This window comes from Lipophrys pholis, assembly GCF_963383615.2.
Source record: "Lipophrys pholis genome assembly, chromosome: 19".
Taxonomy (NCBI): Eukaryota; Metazoa; Chordata; class Actinopteri; order Blenniiformes; family Blenniidae; genus Lipophrys; species Lipophrys pholis.
Window position 1 is genome coordinate 977953 of NC_137647.1, and position 17488 is coordinate 995440.

The following is a 17488-nucleotide window of genomic DNA, read 5'->3' on the forward strand; positions in this document are numbered from 1 at the left end:
TGCAATGACGAAATAGATCTATTTTCTGAGGGATACAATTACACCTAAAATATTGGAAAATGGTAAATTTAGTGAGTGTCTCTCTGTTTTCATCATTTCTTAGGCGCATTTAATAAACGTCTCTGTTTCGCTCTCATGTTATCCTGCGGTCTGCTCATTTCTGTAATATTCATACAAAATGATTTTCTCCAGTATTTTCCATCTTCTTTTACGAAAATGGGTCATGACTGAGAGTTTGGTGTATTATTAAAGTTAAGTCCCACTGTCCTTCAATATAAAACAGATGTGTCCAATAATAGAAGCTCAGACTCCGTCTCCTCCTCCGGGTCCAAAGCAAAGTGAACAGAATATTTCCTCTAAAGCAGACAGAGAACATCACTTGTCACGAATCTCTCGGACTTCCTTCAGCTTCCTTTTGTGAGCCGTTCTGGATTATCCGTGCTCGGTTTATCAAACGGATTATCGAGAACCTTCTCCTCCAATATCCCATTAGCATACTTCATCACTAATGCTCATCGCTCTCTGTAAGCTTTATCTTGTACCCCACACTGAGTTATTTCACCGCCATCTTTATATTTCCAGCTTAGTATCTCATCATTTTACCCACTCGGGGAATAAATTAAGGTCTAATGGAAGCAGGTGGTTTATTGTGAACAAATCTTTTCTTTTTCTTCTTCTTCCCATCGAGTCTCTCTCCGATGAATAATAGTTAGTATAGAATGACAGTGATACTTGCAGTATTAGTGTGTGGCCAGTCTTTTGTAGAATTCCTGTCAGTTTATTCGGTTTACCAAACAATTACTCCTGAAAATGACTACAATCTCAATATAAAGTCAATTTCAATTAAACCTTCTGATGCAAAATACAGTGAAATGTCCAGACAACTTCTACTATCGCTGTTGCATTCTGGGTGTTTTTACACCCTGACAGTGTGGTTCTGAGGTTTGCTTATCTTTCATGGCAGCATCAACCATAACTCAGCTCGGTGTTGTGTTGTGTCGGTACTCTAAAGAAATTTTTCTTTGAATTATTCACTATTTTCTTTGTGGTTTGGCCGGACTGGAGCCTCTTGTTTGAGGGCTTTGGCCTAATGTTTGACACCCTTAGTTTCTTTTTGCTCAAATTGTTGATTTCTGTGTCATTCCGGTCTGTTTACTGGGATTCACTTGGTAGAAAAAGGCGTGTTTTTGTTCATTCACACTGTAAAGGCTTCAAGTCTTTCAACGTCCGAGCTTCTCTCCACCTCTTCATCTGTGTCTTTTGTCCCAGCACTAAAGCCTCGGAGGGATTTTCTATGTCACGCCAACATTTGAAACTTTCCCCATCAGCACTTCTCACCCGCTCTGATTTTCCGGTAAACACAGTCACTGCCAAGCACTCTAAATCAATACGTCACAGACGACTCCGTCAGCAGTTTTGTGTAGCCGGAGGGTTTTTTTATTTTCTTAAAATGATCCGGATGTAATCCAACAGTCTCATTATCACCAACACACCTTTCACTCGTGAAGCGGCCACACCCCTGCAGTGCGACCGGCTTTAATCTCATTTCACGTTAACAAACCTTCTTCCTGTGACTTGCCAGGTCGTAAATGGCACGCACGCTTTCACTGCTCGCTTCCCGACGCTTCTATTTTCTGTATTAAAGTTTAACTTGGCCATCTTCTCTTTCACACACACACACACACACACACACACACACACACACACACACACACACACACACACACACACACACACACACACACACAGTTCTTTATTTAGAAACGGGCAGTTAGTGCAGCGTGGACCCACAGCCGCTGTCAGGACGGCTACATGTAGGTTACTCCGCTCAGACGTGACACGGAAGCCGGATTCGAGCGGCAGGCTGACGCATCCCCGCCCCTGGAGTGGTTTCCTCCTGGGTGTGGAGCGAGAGACGGGACGCCGGGGACCGGGCCGGGTGGAGTGGGGTTAGGACGCCTCTCTGGGGTCCATCGTGACTCAGTTCCTGCCCCTCGGGGGAGTTTGTGGGGAGTTTTTTTCAGAAGAGTTGTCTCAGACCAGAGGTGTCAAACACATTTTAGTTCAGGTTCCACATTCTTCCCAATTTCATCCCGGGTGGGTCGGACCGGTGAAATAGTGCCGCAATAACCTGTAAATTCAAACTTTAAAGTTTTTCTTTGTCGTGGCGCAGATGATGAAAATGTGTATATTTCTGCAAAACCAAACAATCACAACTGATAATGAAGACAACCTCAGCAGTGAAACGTCCAGAAACCTCGTAGAGCTGCTGCATTCTGGGTGTTTTTACAAACTGGGCCTGACGGCGTGGCTTTGAGGCTCGTCTGCCAGCAGTGAGGTACCGAGCCTCCATGGCAGCGTCACTGACGCCTCAGCTCAGGTCTCACTGTCGCGCTGCATCCAAAACGCTGAAGAAATTTGTTAGAACTTCTTTGAAATTCTTACAATTTCTTTGGTGGATTGTCTGGATTGGTTCTGGTCCACGGGCTTCATGTTTGACACGCCGGGTTCAGATGGAGAGATTATATGATCAGCAGGTGTGATACGATCTCAGCTTCACACTGAAATATCAAATCAACATTTTACTATTATGACAGGTTGATAAAATACGTCTTCTTCTTTGTCCACATTGGGAATTCTTCTCTGAATTATAATTTTAATAAATTGAAACCCAGGTCTTTACAACTTTTTGAAAACTTTGTGTTTTAGTAAAACCTTGGTTGCTAATAAATGCCACGATGTCTTGTGGAAAAACTTAAATGAAACACCGTAAGTGTGTTTGATATCAGATTTCATGTGACATCGTGAACAGATTCATTTAAAATCCATAAAAACGGAGAGTTTAGTTTATTTCACTCTCAAAGTCTGAGAGGTGATCGCTCTTCATTAATTAAAACGCGTTGACTTGATACGTGTGTTCTGGTGTGTTGGTGCTTTAATCACTGTGCCGGGGGAGATAAATAATATATTACTATCCCCCTATGCAGTAATAATAATCATTTAAGTCTGATATATTTCTCCCATCTCTCCCTATCAACCCTGATTATGTGTGAATTATTGGTGTTAAGCAGAGCTGGCCTGGTCCTCAGGATGACCTTACAACATGAACTTCAATTTAGTTTTCCTCTAAAACCAGTAAACTGTTCATCATATATCCTGCAACAAACACACAGGTCCAGTCGATCTGTATGTGTGTTTAAAGCATTTTATTTCCTTTTCTTATTCTTAAAACAACTTGGATAAACCCTCAGGGTTTTTTGGGAGATTCTGCAAAAAAAAAAAAAAGGTCCACATTTACATGGACACACATGCGTGCAGGTTTTGGTATTTAGTATATGATTTCATGGTTTTAGCATCAGAAGTTCATGCTGCCTCTTCAGAAGTCCTCCTTTTTAAAAAAGAAAAAAGAAGTGAAAAGCCTGGGTGGCACTCAGCAGTTTTCAATCATGTCTAATGAAGATTGTCAGTTTGCCCTCTTCCCCCCGACTGGGGCATCAGACGTGACCTCTCTGTGTGAACTTGTTCATTCTTTGGATTCTGAGCTGCAGCCACAGATATTCAGGTCACAGTCTTAGCTTCCCTTGAAGAATGTCTTAGTCGGGTCTTGTTTGTTTGTGCTACTTCTTTGCACGCCCTCTGGCAGCGGCGGTGACTAATGGTGGCATGTCACCATCTTGCACCCTGTCACAACCACTCGGAGCCTCTTGCAGCGGAGGGTTGATCAGCACACAGGCGGGGTGACGCACGGCGTCTGCCCCGAGATGTGACCGGCTCAGGAACTCAAACGCTCAAGTCAGCTCCGATTAATTTTCACTCCTTATGTTCTCTTAAGTTGTGGGATCACTCTGGATGAAGCTCACGGGATTGTGAAGTTCGACCTCCAGCTCAGGATTGTCTGACCTCCTCTGGTTTGTGTTCCTGCAGGCCCTCAACCGCCACGACGGCATCGACCCGCCCCGCCACAGGTTCAACTCGCCCCGCCAGCGCCAGCACTGCCAAGAGCTCCACAGCTACAGCCAAACCTGCCACCCCCAAAACCCCCTCCACTGCCAAGGCTGCCGCCACCAAATCTGCTTCCACCACCCCCTCTGCTGGTAAAGCGCCGGCATCGCAAGCATCCAGGAACGCAACGCCCGTGAAGAAAGGTGAGCAAGTCCAGACAGACAGGAAATCTGTGTAACATTAAAAAAATAAGACGGTCAGCTCTGTAGAATCCTGGAATGAAAACCAAAATGAAGCCTCTTGAGCCTCTGTCACTTGAAGGTCAACTCCCACTCATGTAATCTCAGTGCCATCTCTGATTCTTGTTTGAACAGCGACTTTGTTGTTGGCACTGGTTCCTTCCACATTACATCACATCCAGAATTACCCCCGTTCTGAGACGCCAGTTTCTCCTCGGCTCCACTCGGTTCACCCTGGTTCAGCTCCACTCGCTTCACAATGGAGCAGCAGGGAATTTAAGGAAAGAAATCATTCGACTAACTGAAACACCTATTTCCAGATTCCTCTGCTCTCTATCGGACTTTTCTATTGTTGGGCCTAAAGCAGTGAAAGAGTTTGTCTCTCAGACCCGGTTTCAAGTGAAAACTAGTCATTTTTGCATTTATATTTGGGAAAAGTTTTGCTTTTAAACATTTTGAAAATGATATCCGTCAACACAGAGACATCAAAAACACTGAAAATGATGTAGTTAGCCTACCAGGCCACGAGTTGGCGCTGTTAGTTTTTGTACTGAAAGCACACGCACGCACAGAGAACAATGAGCTCCAAACATTAATACTGAGAGAACATTCTTGTGGACAGACCACCAAGTTGGATTGTTATTACAGTGACTGTCAAAATAAAACTACCAAGTTGGATTGTTATTACAGTGACTGTCAAAATAAAACTACCAAGTTGGATTGTTATTACAGTGACTGTCAAAATAAAACTACCAAGTTGGATTGTTATTACGCTGACTGTCAAAATAAAACTACCAAGTTGGATTGTTATTACAGTGACTGTCAAAATAAAACTACCAAGTTGGATTGTTATTACAGTGACTGTCAAAATAAAACTACCAAGTTGGATTGTTATTACAGTGACTGTCAAAATAAAACTACCAAGTTGGATTGTTATTACGGTGACTGTCAAAATAAAACTACCAAGTTGGATTGTTATTACGGTGACTGTCAAAATAAAACTGCCAAGTCCAGGAGAACATGAACTGGGAGTCATGACGCCACGGGGGAAACTTTGCTCTGATTGTCTCTACTGAGCATGTGCAGAAGAAGTAGTTACCGTGGTCGTGAAGCACCACAGCAGTCGGATCGTTTCAGAAAAGTTTCATTTTTCTCCATTTCCATGGGGACGGAGTTCTCAGTGTCTTCAGTGGCTCTGAGCACCGTTGATGTGTAAATAGACCCCACAACGCAAAGAAAGTTTTCAGTTTTTTCGTTAAAACCTTGTCATGTAACTGGGTCCTGAGAGTTTAAGTGAAGCTCTGCAGTTTTCCGAGACGATCTACTCAGAGATTTACTGTGTTTATCAGTACATGAAGTCTAAACCGATCTTTTCCTGTGTTTTTCTAGATGTTACCAAACCAGCGACTCCGGCTGCCAGAAAGCCTGCAGACTCCCCCCTCTCTCGACCTTCCTCCACAACAAAGGCGGCAAAGCCTGAGACCCCCAGGTCGGCCTCAAAAGCAGAAGTCGCTGCCAAGAAGCCCCCCAGTAAGCCTGCAGACACGAAAACACCCAACCGCTCCAAACCACAAGAAAGTAAGGCCACGCCCTCCAAGACCCCCGTCGCCAAAGCAAAGGCCTCCAGCCCCAAGAAGACTGTGGGAAGCAGCACCCCGACTCCTGTCAAACGGGGACCAAAAGCTGCAGCGACCGCCGAGCCCGCCAAGGAGGTCGCTGCCGTAGTCGCTACCGCCGCTGCTATCGCTAGCGCGGCCGCTGTCGTCGCCGGAGCAGAGGAACCAGAACCTCCTGCAGAAGGAGCTGTGAAGACCTCTGCTCCCTCAGTGGAAGCAGCACCAGAACCCGTCCTTCCTCCTGTGCGCCAGCCAACTCCAGAACCCCCGCGAGAACCGACTCCAGAACCCCAGCGAGAACCGACTCCAGAACCCCCGCGAGAACCGACTCCAGAACCCCCACGAGAACCAACTCCAGAACCCCCGCGAGAACCGACTCCAGAACCCCCGCGAGAACCAACTCCAGAACCCCCGCGAGAACCGACTCCAGAATCCCCGCGAGAACCAACTCCAGAACCCATGAGACTACCGACTCCAGAACCTATGAGACTACCAACTCCAGAACCTGTCCGGGTACCAACTCCAGAACCCGTTAGAGAAATGTCTCCAGATCCTGTGGCAGAAGTGGAGCCAGAACAAGAACCTGAAGCGGTCCCTCAACCACCTTCTCTGGTTCAGATGTCAGCCCACATGGATCCATTTAGATTCGAGACATCGGTTCCTTCCTTGGGAACCACGGTGATGTCTCCTCCTTGTTCTCCTCCTGGCCCGGCTTCACCCGTCAGAGAGTCGGAGAGCGCCCCCTGTCTGCTGGACATGCCGGCCCAGTCCGACCTCTGGGACAGGAACCAGGCTGTGGATCCTTCTGAACCAGTCGACACTCTTCAGTACCAGGCAGAACATGAAAAGGACATTTACCAACAGTTTGGGGGAGCGGAGATGAGGGAGGAGGAGGAGGAAGAGGAGGAAGAAGAGGAAGAGGAGGAGAACCTGTTGATGCCTACCTGCACAGCTCCAGTGGCCTTTGATATTATGGCGCAACCCAACTTTGTGGGTTCTTCAGCCCAGGAGGACATCAGCCCCAGAGGAATGATTTCCCCTCATGATAAGGAGGAGGCCGTGGAAAAGGCTGATCAGGAGATCAATGAAGATGATGAGGAGGAGGATGATGAAGATGAGGAGCAGAGGAGACTGGGTCATCAGCCTTCATCCCTGATCACTGACATGAGCACGTCTCAGCCCTCTGAGGAGTTCCAGGTCCGGTCCTCGGCGGGGTGGCACGGGGACGACTTCCTGTCCGGCATGGACTCCGAGGACGTGAGCAGCTGCACCAGCAGCCGCCAGCAGGGGGTGTCCGACCTCAGCAGCACCCAGCACACCGCCATCCTGGAGGGCACGCAGAGCTCCGACGCTCTGGTGGACACCAGCCTCCGCGGCTCCGAGGGAGACGGGAACTTCATGGGCTCTCCCAACGTGGAGACGCTCGCCAACGAGGAGGAGGACGACGAGGACGACGAGCGCGTGGATGACATGGACTTGAGTTCAGAGAGAGTGGAGGAGCCTCACAAAGCATACCAGGAGCAGGACGACGAGGACGAGGATGTGGAGATGCGGAGTGAAGGCGTGACTGAGAGCTGCGGGAACGCAGATGAAGACGACTTCAATGAGGAGGAGCGTTTAGACAACCTCAACCGCTCCGCCGCCCCCCCAGCAGCCCCCCCTGCTGCCTCCTGGGGCCAGGCCAACCCCTTCGCTGATACCTGGGCTCAACCGGCCTCGCTGCTCTCCGGCTCCTCCCCCAGTCCCCTGTCCGACCACGGCGCCGGCGAATCAGAGACGCCCACTCAGTCTCCGGCTCAGGCGTGTTTGGACAGCGGCGCTCCGTCCTTCGCCCAGCAGTCCGAGCAGGACCTGCAGGACCGCCGGTCGTCTCAGGAGCAGATGAAGGACTTGTCGTCCGAGGAGGGTCACGGTCTGCTTGTGGCGCCGGCAGCCGGTTTGTCTCAGTCCAGCACTCTGAGCGGCGCGGCGCTGGCCGCCCACAGCAGCAGCGAGACAAGCACGCCAGAGGACCTCCGAGACTACGACAGCAGCTCGGGGGTGGAGTCGCGCTCCGACAAGCAGCAGACGCCGGTGCCGGCTTCAGCCCAGCCCGACATGGAGCAGGACCTCGGAATCCACCTGGAGAAAGGTGACGGAGAGGAGGAGGAGGCTGAGACTCTCCCCGCCGACGAGGTCCTGGGAACGGGACCCCCGACCGCTCCGGCGTCCGCCCCGTCGTCCCCCTCCACCTCCGGGGACGAGGCCAGCGACACCGAGGGCGAGATGCAGATCAACGACCCAGACGCACCGATGATGATGATGATGATGGACGAGAGCGCTGGGTTCGACAGCCCCCCACCAACCCGCGACCTGCCGGCTCTGGAGGAGGATGAGGAGGCCGGCGACGCCCCAGCCGCCGAAGGCGAGGAGGACGGAGGCGGGGCCACTCCCCAGTCCGCTAACTCGGTGGCGTCTTACGGCTTCGACTGCACCACGTCCAACTCCAACGCCCACTCCATGGCCGAGAGCTGCGGGAAGAGTCCCGGGATCTTCTCCCTGGAGAACGAGGAGCAGCTCCCGGAGGAGGCCAAGGACCCCTCCCTGATCAAGGAGCTGACGCTGCCGCCGGCCGCCGCCGCCCACGCAGACGACCTGCTGGGCAGACCGGTTGACCTGATTCCTCTGGGACACCCGGGTGACCGTCACGCCGGCCTGGACGACCAGCTCTACATGCTGGGGGGGAAGATGGCGGCAGAGCAGCTGGAGGAGGCGGAGCCGCTGGAGCCCAGGCAGCACCTGGAGGAGCAGCAGCACGGAGACGACCGCGACAGCCAGCCGCCATACTACTCCACCATATGTGATAAGACTGATAGTTTTCTGGCAGGTAACGTATAAAGTCTGTCCTCTTCCCCCCGAATGCACCTTTTCCCTGCACCCCTCCCCCTCTACCTGTTGTTTGTTTTCTCTCCAGTTGGGTTAGACGGCTTAGAAGAAAAAACGGAGAGTGAGATTGTAGGAAAAGATTAAAAAGAATAAACAAATGAGATGAGAAAAAAAAAAATGACTGTAGCAATTTTTAAAAGAAGCCTCTCTCTTTCATACTGTTCTGATGATGGTTCTGAGTGTTTGGCTTAAACTCCTTTATGTACAATAGCTACTACCATTTTCTAGTAGAATGTTCTTTTTAAGTAACACTGCATATTCTGTAGCCCCTGATGGGGTATTGACTGATTGGTCCAATGTGACTGAGCCTTTAAGCCGAAAAAGACAAAAAAACAACAACAAACAAAAAAACAAACAAAAAAAAAAAACAACCACAGATGGAATGAAATGGACTCATTGTGTATTTATCCTACTGTTTTTACCGAACAAATGTCAATGATCTCTTTTTGTTTTGTTTTTCTTTTTGTAATTGCTTATTTGGGTTGATTTTTTTTGTTTCTGTTAAGACCTGGTCGTCCCCTCCCCGTGTGCTCACGCTCCACGCTCAGCAGCACCATAGCAGTAGTCACATGCTCCTCTTCAGAGTCCGTCTTCTTCTTTTAAGACTTTTAGCTTCAACAATAAAGGCTAGGTATTAACCCGGGTGGAGGGAGGTGTGGGAGTCTTAGATTGCAGCTGGTGACGTTCTTTAAATGTGTGCTTCGAGAGGTTTCTGCGCTGTTTGCATAGGTTGTGAAGGTATATAAACGTGCAGTCACGTACAGTATGTGGTTTTTAAGTGGCGAAGCTTCAAAGCCTCAGTTAGCGAATCGTTTGTGTTCCAGGAGACAAACGGCGAGCCTATTATTTAGTGACGCACCGATCCTGTCCCAGTACCCCGATACAACTCGTCCTTTAAAAAAACAAAAAACAAAAAAAAAAAACAACACGGCGCCGACGCGTCCCGACTATTATTTGTGATGAGACTCTGCATAATCCTCCATCGCTGTCACAGTTTTCAACCTTTTCATAGTGGGTTACTCTTTCAACAGTATATTGCATGTTTAACTAACAAAAAGACTGTGTACTACCTGAGATTTGAAACCGTTCTACACTAGACATGTTCATCAATGAATGGTTCACACTAGGTTATCTTTCAAAATTCCATTAAAACATCATTGCAAGGCATTTTGTTCCTGTTTCTTATTTCCCCTGCGGGTCCAGCATGAGCCGACCGTCCCTCTGTCCCGAGTCGCTGTGTGTCTCCGTCTGTTGGTGTTCATGTCCCAGTGCTTCCCGTGGCCATGGGAATGACTGGCAAACAGGAAGCGATGCAACATGTGTACAATGGTGTTGTTTTGTCAAATGGAATTTTGGTCTGAGAAAGGCTTCCTTACCCAGCATGCTCTCTGCCTGGCCGCCAGCCAGGAGCTTTACACGAGGTGGTGGCCTTTAGGACACCGTCTCACCTAAAGTGTCCTGTGGAGTGCGGCACTCAGACGTGTCCTTTCACACAAAGAAAAACCTCTAAAAGTCCACGTCAACATCAGCTTCTCCTTCCTCTTGGAGGATTTCATGGTGAAGCCCTTCAGACGTTCTCAGAACCTCGGCTGTCTAGTCCCTTCAGTCTGATCTCCTCTTGGTGAACTGAAACCACAAGAACCGTTAAATGAAAACTTAGCAGCTTGTCTTTGTTGTGGTGCAGATGATAAAAAATGTCCAAAGTGAGTGTCCGCCGGCCTGATGTCTGACGTTCTCTGTCCTAATGTTCTAATGAAGACAGGAGAACGTCTCCTTTCTCAACAGACCATGTGAATCTTCCCATCATACCTTGTTTTCCTCTGATCCTCTTCCTGCTTGCTGAAACCCCGAAATTCAGTCCAGTCCAGAAGATATCAGACCCTCCCTCCACCCCTCCACACCTCCATCCCCGCATCGTCGTACGGAACCGCCTCCTCACAGTGAAGCCAAAATATCTCCGACGCCGATATCTTGGCTTTGTTTGAGAAGTGTTCCACCTCGTCTACACGACACGTTCAAGTGAAAACGCAGACCTTTAGTTGTGGGTCTGGGAGCCACTGGAAACGCGACTTTTTGAAAACGCTGCTACCACGCATGCCCGCCACGGCCGTAGTGAAGTTCTCCTGCACACGCTCAGTAGGTGGACAATCACACGAACAATCCAACATGGTCGTCTGTGTTCTGCCGCTGTTGGCGTTGGTAGCGTATCGTTCTCTGCTGCATGGGTGTGGTTTCATTACAAAAACAAACAACAGCACCCCCTAGGGGCCCAACATGCTAACTACATCGTTTCCATGTAAACAGACATCGTTTTCAAAATGTTGGACGTTCCTGGAAAGGAAAAGGAAAAACGTTTGTCACTTGAAATGTCTTGCAAACGAGGCTTGACGGTGAAGCGACTCCGTCTTTACATCCAAAATGTATATTAGTGATGATTCTGTCAGAACCTTCAGGTCCGGCCGGTAATAACGCAGCATGGTTCATCTACCGGCGTGAAGTGTTGCTTGTTTTTTTATGTCATAAACTGTCCCGTTCCTTTTGTCCGATCTGTCTTTGTCTCTGAGTTCCTGCGGTCTGTTGTGTCGTCTGTCCTGCATGCTAAACGTCCTCTCCAGGGGAAGGAAGCAGGAGACAATACATGGTTTTATTTGTTCAGTTGTTTTTCAAACCAAATCAACTTCTGAGAGAAAACATGTGGCGGCTGACGATGTTTCTGTGTGCTGGTCTACATCCGGTCTGTATCCTGTGTCCTGGGTGTCACTTTCATTTGGAAACCCCGTCTCTTTTTGGTTCCACCTTTGCGTTCTGGTTCCACCTTTGCGTTCTGGTTGACCTCCTCCCCCTCCTGTCGTACCACCCGCTGTGTTTGATGCATGCATCTCTAACGGATGCACCAAGTGATGTTGACTGTCTCACAGGAGACACCAAGACTCCAGATGAAGGTCGCAGGTGGCAAACCTGCTCGCAGCAAGACAACCAGAACCAGAACCTCCTCCCCGCCGCCCCCATAGCCAACGGCCACTACCTGGCGCTGGTCCCGGGCAACAGGAGGCCCATCGATCCCAGCCTGGCGGCGCATTTCGCCCACATGGCGGCGCCTCCTCCTCCTCCTCCTCCTCCTCCGGCCGTGGCGGAGCCCGGCGGCGGCGGTGAGCAGCTGAGGAGGCTGGAGCAGCACCAGGAGAAGCTGCGGGAGTTGGAGCAGGAGCGTCAGAGGAAGCAGTGGCTGGAGGAGGAGCGTCTGCGGCTGGAGCAGCAGAAGCAGCTGGAGAAGCAGCGGCGGGAGCTCCTCCAGCTGCAGCTGCAGCAGCAGCAGCAGGAGCACCGTCGCCGCCGCCAGGTGCTGCAGTGGCAGCTGGAGCTGGAGCAGCAGTACCGCATGCAGCAGCAGCAGCAGCAGCGCCGGAGCCCCACCGGGGTCATGGTCTCGCCCTCCTCCGGGCTCTGCACCATCTACGAGGCCATGGAGACCAGCGACGAGGAGGACGACTGCAGAGCCCAGCGCAACAGGAACGGCCCGGCGGCGGCGGCCAGGAGGACGCCGTCCTCCCAGGACTTCCAGAGGCAGCTGCGCCCGCCGCCCCCCCAGGACCTGGACTGGAACCGGAGGGTGGACATGGTGCAGCAGCTCATCAACCAGACCCTGATGCTGTCCGGAGACGGCGGCTGCGGCCCCCTGCTGCTCCTCCCGGTGGGGGCGGGGGGAACCCTGAGCCCGCTGGAGAGCAGCATGTGGCCCAGCCTGCTGCCGCAGTTCAGCCCCCCCGCCGCCACCGTCACCTCCGTCAGCAGCTACTCCCCCGACAGCCGGGGCAGCCCCCCATCCGGGGACTGGACCGTGGTGGAGGTGGAGACTCAGCACTGAGCCCCGGAAACATCCAGCAGATTCATCACACCCAGATGTGACGACGAGAAAACAATCCAGAGTTCCTGGATATATTTAGTTCTTTATTTGTTTTTATCCTGTGAGGCGGGAGGTTTCCAGCTGAACACTCCTGGAATTCTAAATTATTTATTTATTTATTCATTCATTCATTCATTCATTCATTCATTCATTCAATATAAGCAAAGCATATGAAGATGTAATATAAAATTATTTTTAATTTATAGTTAACTTAATAGAAATCCTCTTGCCTATACTTCTACATACAGCTTATAAGTAAAAATACATCTAACGTCATTTATTCATTTGAACACAAACCACACGTACACTTTATTAATCCCAGAGGGAAATTAATTCATTAATAGTTCATGACTTCAATCATGCAGTTTTGATATATTTATAGTGATTGATCTTGTTTAGTCACATTAGTATTTAATTTCAATCATTTACTGTCGTTCCACAACCAGTCTTTACATTTATAAAGTTAATTAACTATTTTATTTCAGTTGGTTTCTCCTCCTTCCTCCTCCTCTGACAGAGGTTTGACTGTTCACACATTAGTTCCTCCAGGTAAGTGTTACTGTGACTTCACTGGACCGTCAGTCAGGGATGGAGGGAGGATGGAGGGAGGATGAGGGAGGAGAAGAAGGCCTCCTTGTTCAGTGTGGATGAGGGTGACGGGGGTAATTTGGGGGGGGTGGGGGTAGTTGTTGTTGTCGTCCGGGTCACATTCCTAAGCCGTCGCCTCATTTCCCGGGTGGATTCAGACTCATGAAGTCACGATGAGACAAAGCCCCAGGAGGAGGAGTGATGGAGCGCTCCCTCTCTTCTCTCTCTCCTTTTCTATCGTTCCTTTAAAGATTTATTCAAAATGTGAAGATGTTTTTCCCTCACGTCACCTTTAGATTAATCTCTATCAATGTTGATTTCAATTAGTGTCTGAAGACTAAAATCACCTGTTTGTCTTTGTGTCTGCTTCTGAGCAGAAGAATTACCGAACCACAGCGCCCCCTGCTGGCTGCACGAGGGAAACACTAGAAACCATGTTTGTCCTTTATTATGTCTCTGATAACCGGTGAAGTAATTGAGTATTTATCCTCCTCCCGTCAGTATCCAGTCGATGCTCATCAGCTGTAGTAACAGCAGTAAGTCAGAAATGTTTCTACTGAACCATTTTATAAGTTTTGTGACACATTTAAAGGGACAGAACGCAATATTTTTGCCTGTTTTTCCAGTGAGGAAGTCTTGACCTCAGTCCATTGATGTACTCGAGGTATTGAAGTTTTAGTTTACCCCTCTACACCACAGGGTCAAACACAAAAAGAACTATTTCATCTCGAAAAAGTTCCATAATAACCTTTACATTTAAACTTTAACGCTTCACATCAGTGAACTGCATTAATTTTAATTTATACAAGCTTATAATAATATAACTTTATCTAAAACTGAAAAACATTAGAACACAAACTGATTCAAAAGCCAAAACACCTAATTAAACAATATTAAATTACATTTTATTCATATTTTAATCAGAACGTTTGTTCTGGAAACGCAATCTTCACTAAAATCTTATTAAAACAGATTTATAAAATGATGTAACTGACCTGCCATAAATACATAAATACAATTCAGTTCAAAGTTTTAATTCATTTTTAATCAACGACTTCTAATTTACGTCAGGGTTTATTTTCGAAAGATCAACTTGAATAAACGATGTATAGAATTTATTTATCATGAGTATTTATATCAGATATCCTCCACTATGCACTGCTAAAGCTTCTAAAATGCACAATTTTCTATCATAAGACAAAATGATCCTGAATTCATATGCGAGGAGTAAATAGTGAAAGCAGAGTCTAGTTTTCTAAAAACTTTGTACTTCAACCAGACTATGCATGTTCTATGAGATTATATCTGCTGCTAATTTATCAAACCAGAGAGAATTTTTAATAGTTTCATCACAACGAACCATGCACGTGTTTATAAGGTCAACCTGTACCAAGTGTTTTAATAACGTCTCCAGTGCCTCCAGAGCCGCCACATTTCAGAGACTCAAAGCGACGCGAGTGAAATATCCCAGTTTGTCGTGTGTCGGCGGAGTTCGGTGTCGTTCTCGTGTCTCTCGTCACTTTGAACTGTGAACATTTGCTGCTTTCAGTGTCGAATAAAGTAGTTTGAACTCCTGTCGTTTCTCTCCTGACTTGATTTTTTTCTTTAAAGGTACAAGATGTACGATTGTAGTAATACCACGCTTGTGCTTCAGGGGGCAGTGCTGAGTCAGTGTTTAAGGTTTCCTGAGGTTTTTTACAAGCGTTTTATTAAATTATTGCTCCACTGAAGTATCACGTCTTAAGACGGACTCTCAACACCACCGTGTGGTACACGTGTGGTATTACACCACTGGGTCTGTCCCAATAAACTGCAGCAACTTGATCAAACTTTGATCATGTTGAGGGTCCAGGAGGACACTCTGTCCTCCAGGAGGACACTCTGTCCTCCAAACCGTCCAACTGTTAAGAAGCATTCGTCCATATAAGAAAACTGGAGCTACTTATTCATCTTAAAGCATCGAAATTCAATCATTTCTGCCCAAAGTGCAGAAGTTTTCCAATGAATTACAGCGATCTGCGATATTTAAGCAGTAATTTGTTCCACTTCTTCTTTGAGTCTCTGGAAAACTTTGTATTTTGTTGGTTTTGGTTTGTTTGTTTTGTTGTTGACAGAAACTTCACCTGTAAGACTGAAGTTTGACTAAAATCACATCTTCTACGCAAAACGTTTGTGACATTCAGCTTCTGGGGTGAAGTTTCACGATGACCTCTGACCTTTCCAGGTGACCTTCATGTGACCTTCATGTGACCTTCTCAATGTTTCAGGACTTCTTGCGGGACGAGCTGCTTGATGGACCAATAAATGTCCCCCGTTTATATTTTACAGTCTGGGTATGTTTGGACTGTGGGAGGAAACTCCTGCACGCACAGGGAGAAGGTGCTAACTCCAACCGGTGATTTCCAACTACGACAGGAAGTAGAACATCGGATTGATTTCCAACTACGACAGGAAGTAGAACATCGGATTGAACTCCCCTGGAAATCCTGGATGAGAGAAGATTCAACCGGAAAACTGGATTTAATGTTTCTTACAGTCAAACTGAGCTCAGCAACACGTGATCAACAGGTCTGATGTGCAGCAGGAGGCGCTACACACACACACACACACACACACACACACACACACACACACACACACACACACACACACACACACACACACACACACACACACACACACACACACACACACCATCATCTGCGCTTTTGCGCAGCCGGTGCGTCAAGTCACCTACAAACCGGCAGAGAGAGCACATGCGAGGCTTCAGAATAAAAGCACGTTTGTTTTAATGATTAAAAAAACAAACTTGATTCAGATTACCAAGAAAAGATTCTACGATGGAACGATATTCGATTAATCTTATTTTTCTGCATCACCTCCTCTTATTTCTACTCTGAGGAGCTGATGGAGGTCAAGGGTCACGCTCAGGGAGCCGCAGTGGTGAAACGTCGGCTGTGGGAATCGAACCTGGAACTCCTGATCCTAAATCTGCTTCTCCGCCTCCTGAAACACTGGAGCTGTACATCCTTCAAAGTAAAGGGCTTCATAATTACAAAGTTAGAGAGGTCAGATCAAGGGTCAAAGGTCAACATTCGCCATTTTAAACAATTTTCATGGCATTTTTATTATTATTATTATTAGTAGTAGTAGTAGTAGTCGTAGTAGTAGTAGTATTATCATCATCATCATCATTATCAGTATTATTACTATTATTATTATTATTATTATTATTATTACTAAAGGGTAAGACTAGATAAGTTTAAACTTCCTTCTTTCTGAACATGTGGAACGACAGAAAATACAGTTTTCTTCTTTATTGTGGTTTTATTTTTTCCCCCAATTTTCTTTTTTACCTCATTTTATACTCTGATGTTTTTTGTTTTGTCTTTTCTGATTCATATGTTCAGAATAAAAAAGGATCGGGACAAATGAGAAAACACATATAGAATAAAATAGGAAATACTTTGTTAATCCCAGAGAGAAATTCTTTCACAGCATCGCTCCACACAGAATGGAATAAGTGGAATTCGGTCAGAATAAAGAAATAATTAAGGAAATATTAAAATGTTTGAGGATTAACAGGGACTAATATAAACACAGAATGGATTGACGTCTATAAACAACATATATTATTCACGTGGCCTCACATGCAGCTGCAGTGTGAACTTTAAATAAAGTGTAAATTATCGGACATATTAATGCAGAAACTCATGGATTCATTGGATTTTAGGAGGATTAAACCATTTTTAATCTGATGTTCGGATCATAAGTTGGATGATAATCTATAGAGAATCGATGGATGAAAAAGTGTTCGACCAGGGATGTCAAACATAAGGCCCACGGGCCACAACCGGGCCGCAAGAAACTCCAACATGGTGAAACCACAAAGAGAATGACAAAACTTCAGAGGAAACAGAACGATTTTATTTTGAAAGGAAGTTTTCTTAAGAGGATCAGAGACCCGATTTAACATATATTAACATTTAATAATATTAATAATATTATTAATATATTGTCATTCATACACATGCCATAATAATAATCATATCATATCATACTACTACTACGAATAATAATAATAATAATAATAATAATAATAATAATAATAATAATAATAATAATAATAAATGGCTTTCAGTGTTTTACAGTGAAGGTCGAGCAGCGGAAGTGTCCCCCCTCCTCCCTCTCTCTCTCTCTCCCTCTCTCTCTCTCTCTCTCTCTCTCTCTCTCTCTCTCTCTCTCTCTCTCTCTCCCCCTCTCTCTCTCCCTGC

General features: G+C 47.0%; 1 protein-coding gene across 1 annotated transcript in view; it reads left to right on the forward strand.

Moving 5' to 3' along the window:
- prr36b (proline rich 36b) overlaps nucleotides 1–9677 on the forward strand; it is a 33395-nt gene extending 23718 nt beyond the window's left edge. The window contains exons 4-5 of the mRNA XM_080488417.1: nucleotides 3925–4145; nucleotides 5571–9677. Of these exons, the coding sequence (XP_080344543.1) occupies nucleotides 3925–4145; nucleotides 5571–8674 (3325 nt within the window). The 3' untranslated portion in view covers nucleotides 8675–9677. The remainder of the gene's footprint in view (nucleotides 1–3924; nucleotides 4146–5570) is intronic.
- Nucleotides 9678–17488: the final 7811 nt, after the last annotated feature.